Below are 1,785 nucleotides of genomic sequence, written 5' to 3' on the forward strand. Positions count from 1 at the left end.
TGATGCATATGTAATTTCGTTTTATTTTTTCAATTGAAATGTCATTTTCATTGTCAAAGATATGTATTTTACATTATCAATAACTTGAATTTTTACACGTTAAATCATCTTTCGAAAATATTAACTTGCGCTGGTATTTCTAGCTTCGCGATGATTTCCAAGAGTCTGTGGAAATGTCGACGTATTTGGTAGCTTTCGTGGTATGCGACTTCAAACGGATCTCCGAGTTAACGAAAAGAAATATTTCCGTAAGCGTTTACGCGGCAGAGGCGATGCTTCCTCAAGCAAAATACGCACTGACCACAGCTGTCCGTACGATGGATTACTTCGAATCTTTTTTTGGCGTGCACTATCCGTTGCCCAAACAAGGTACAGAGTCGAGCAGATTATATAATTTATAAACTAACAAACAAGATCATTAATTGATAAAAATTTGAGAAAAAAGAAAAAATTTACCTCACATCGCAACGCAAAATTTTTAACCAATTTACACTAAAAATGTTCAATTTCAAACATTCTATAGTACACTAACAATAAGTCTCGTAGCATCTAAAGTAAAATTAAATTGTTTAGACCAATATGAAAGAAGTTATGCCGTATTAAAACGTGCTCGAATACATTCGTGACCCACTGTAGTATCTTTTTAACGAAATACTTTGATTCATTTCTAACAGACTTAATAGCTATTCCTGACTTCGCCGCTGGGGCGATGGAAAACTGGGGCCTAATAACATACCGAGAAATGTCCATACTCTACGACCCAAAAGAGACATCGACTAATGCTCACGAATGGGTGGCCGTGGTCGTTGCCCACGAATTGGCCCACCAATGGTTTGGCAATCTGGTCACCATGAAATGGTGGAACGATTTGTGGCTGAACGAAGGTGCAGCCAGCTTTTTGGAGTACAAGGGAGTGAACCATATCTCGCCCGAGTGGAACATGATGGATCAGTTTATATTAGACAAAACTCAACCAGCCCTCGATCTCGACGCGTTAGCCAGCAGTCACCCTATAAGCGTCCCGGTAAAAGATCCCAACGAGATAGAGGCTATATTCGATGAAATCAGTTATAGTAAGGGCGCTTCGATCCTCAACATGCTTGAGGGCTTCTTGTGCGAGGACGTTCTCAAAAGCGGGCTGAACGAATACCTAAACTTGCACGCCTACGGGAACGCAGACACGAACGACCTTTGGGCGGTCTTTACCAAACACGCGAACAATACTTTTGACGTGAAAGTAGGTATACTGAATGCAGAATCCTTTAATCGTTAATAGCAGGACAGTAGATAAAATTAAAGATAGAATTTTATTAACGATGCCTAGGCTGTGAATTTTATGTTATTACACACTTACTGCACTTACATACCTATTTCATTTAATTACACTATGCTTCCAGGCTTCTAATGAGTTATCACTTGATTTCGTTGGCAGGCTATTATGGATACTTGGACTCAGCAAATGGGTTTCCCACTGATCACGATTACGCGCAACGGAAATACGATAACAGCAACTCAAAAGAGATTTCTAATTTCCCCGAGAGAAAACGATACAGACTTGTTGCGACCAAAGTCACCCTTTGACTACAAGTGGTACGTCCCGTTGAGCTACTACACAGACAAAGAACCGCGCAAGCTTCACAACGTGTGGATGAATTTAACCGATGGTAACATATATAGAACAATTATAACGAATATCCTTTCTACAATTATTTAGCAATGAACTTTTATCAAGAAACGTATTGAAAAATTTCATATGAAAAAAATTTCAATTAAATTTCAATTTAA

At 38.8% G+C, this 1,785-nt stretch overlaps 2 protein-coding genes across 6 annotated transcripts in view; one reads left to right on the top strand and one right to left on the bottom strand.

Annotated features, from left to right (window-relative positions):
- Positions 1 to 1,785, bottom strand: part of LOC108624222 (putative low affinity copper uptake protein 2) — a 44,264-nt gene that overhangs the window by 30,051 nt on the left and 12,428 nt on the right. The gene's annotated exons all lie outside the window — the stretch shown is intronic.
- Positions 1 to 1,785, top strand: part of LOC108624225 (endoplasmic reticulum aminopeptidase 1) — a 33,097-nt gene that overhangs the window by 27,145 nt on the left and 4,167 nt on the right. For all 5 annotated transcript variants that reach the window (XM_018023370.2, XM_018023371.2, XM_018023372.2 and 2 more), the window contains 3 exons: positions 144 to 369; positions 675 to 1,237; positions 1,433 to 1,664. In XM_018023370.2, the coding sequence (XP_017878859.1) occupies positions 144 to 369; positions 675 to 1,237; positions 1,433 to 1,664 (1,021 nt within the window). The remainder of the gene's footprint in view (positions 1 to 143; positions 370 to 674; positions 1,238 to 1,432; positions 1,665 to 1,785) is intronic.

The sequence above is a fragment of the Ceratina calcarata genome, unplaced genomic scaffold (genome assembly GCF_001652005.2).
Source record: "Ceratina calcarata isolate Rehan_Ccalc_2016 unplaced genomic scaffold, ASM165200v1 scaffold303, whole genome shotgun sequence".
In the NCBI taxonomy this organism is placed as follows: Eukaryota; Metazoa; Arthropoda; class Insecta; order Hymenoptera; family Apidae; genus Ceratina; species Ceratina calcarata.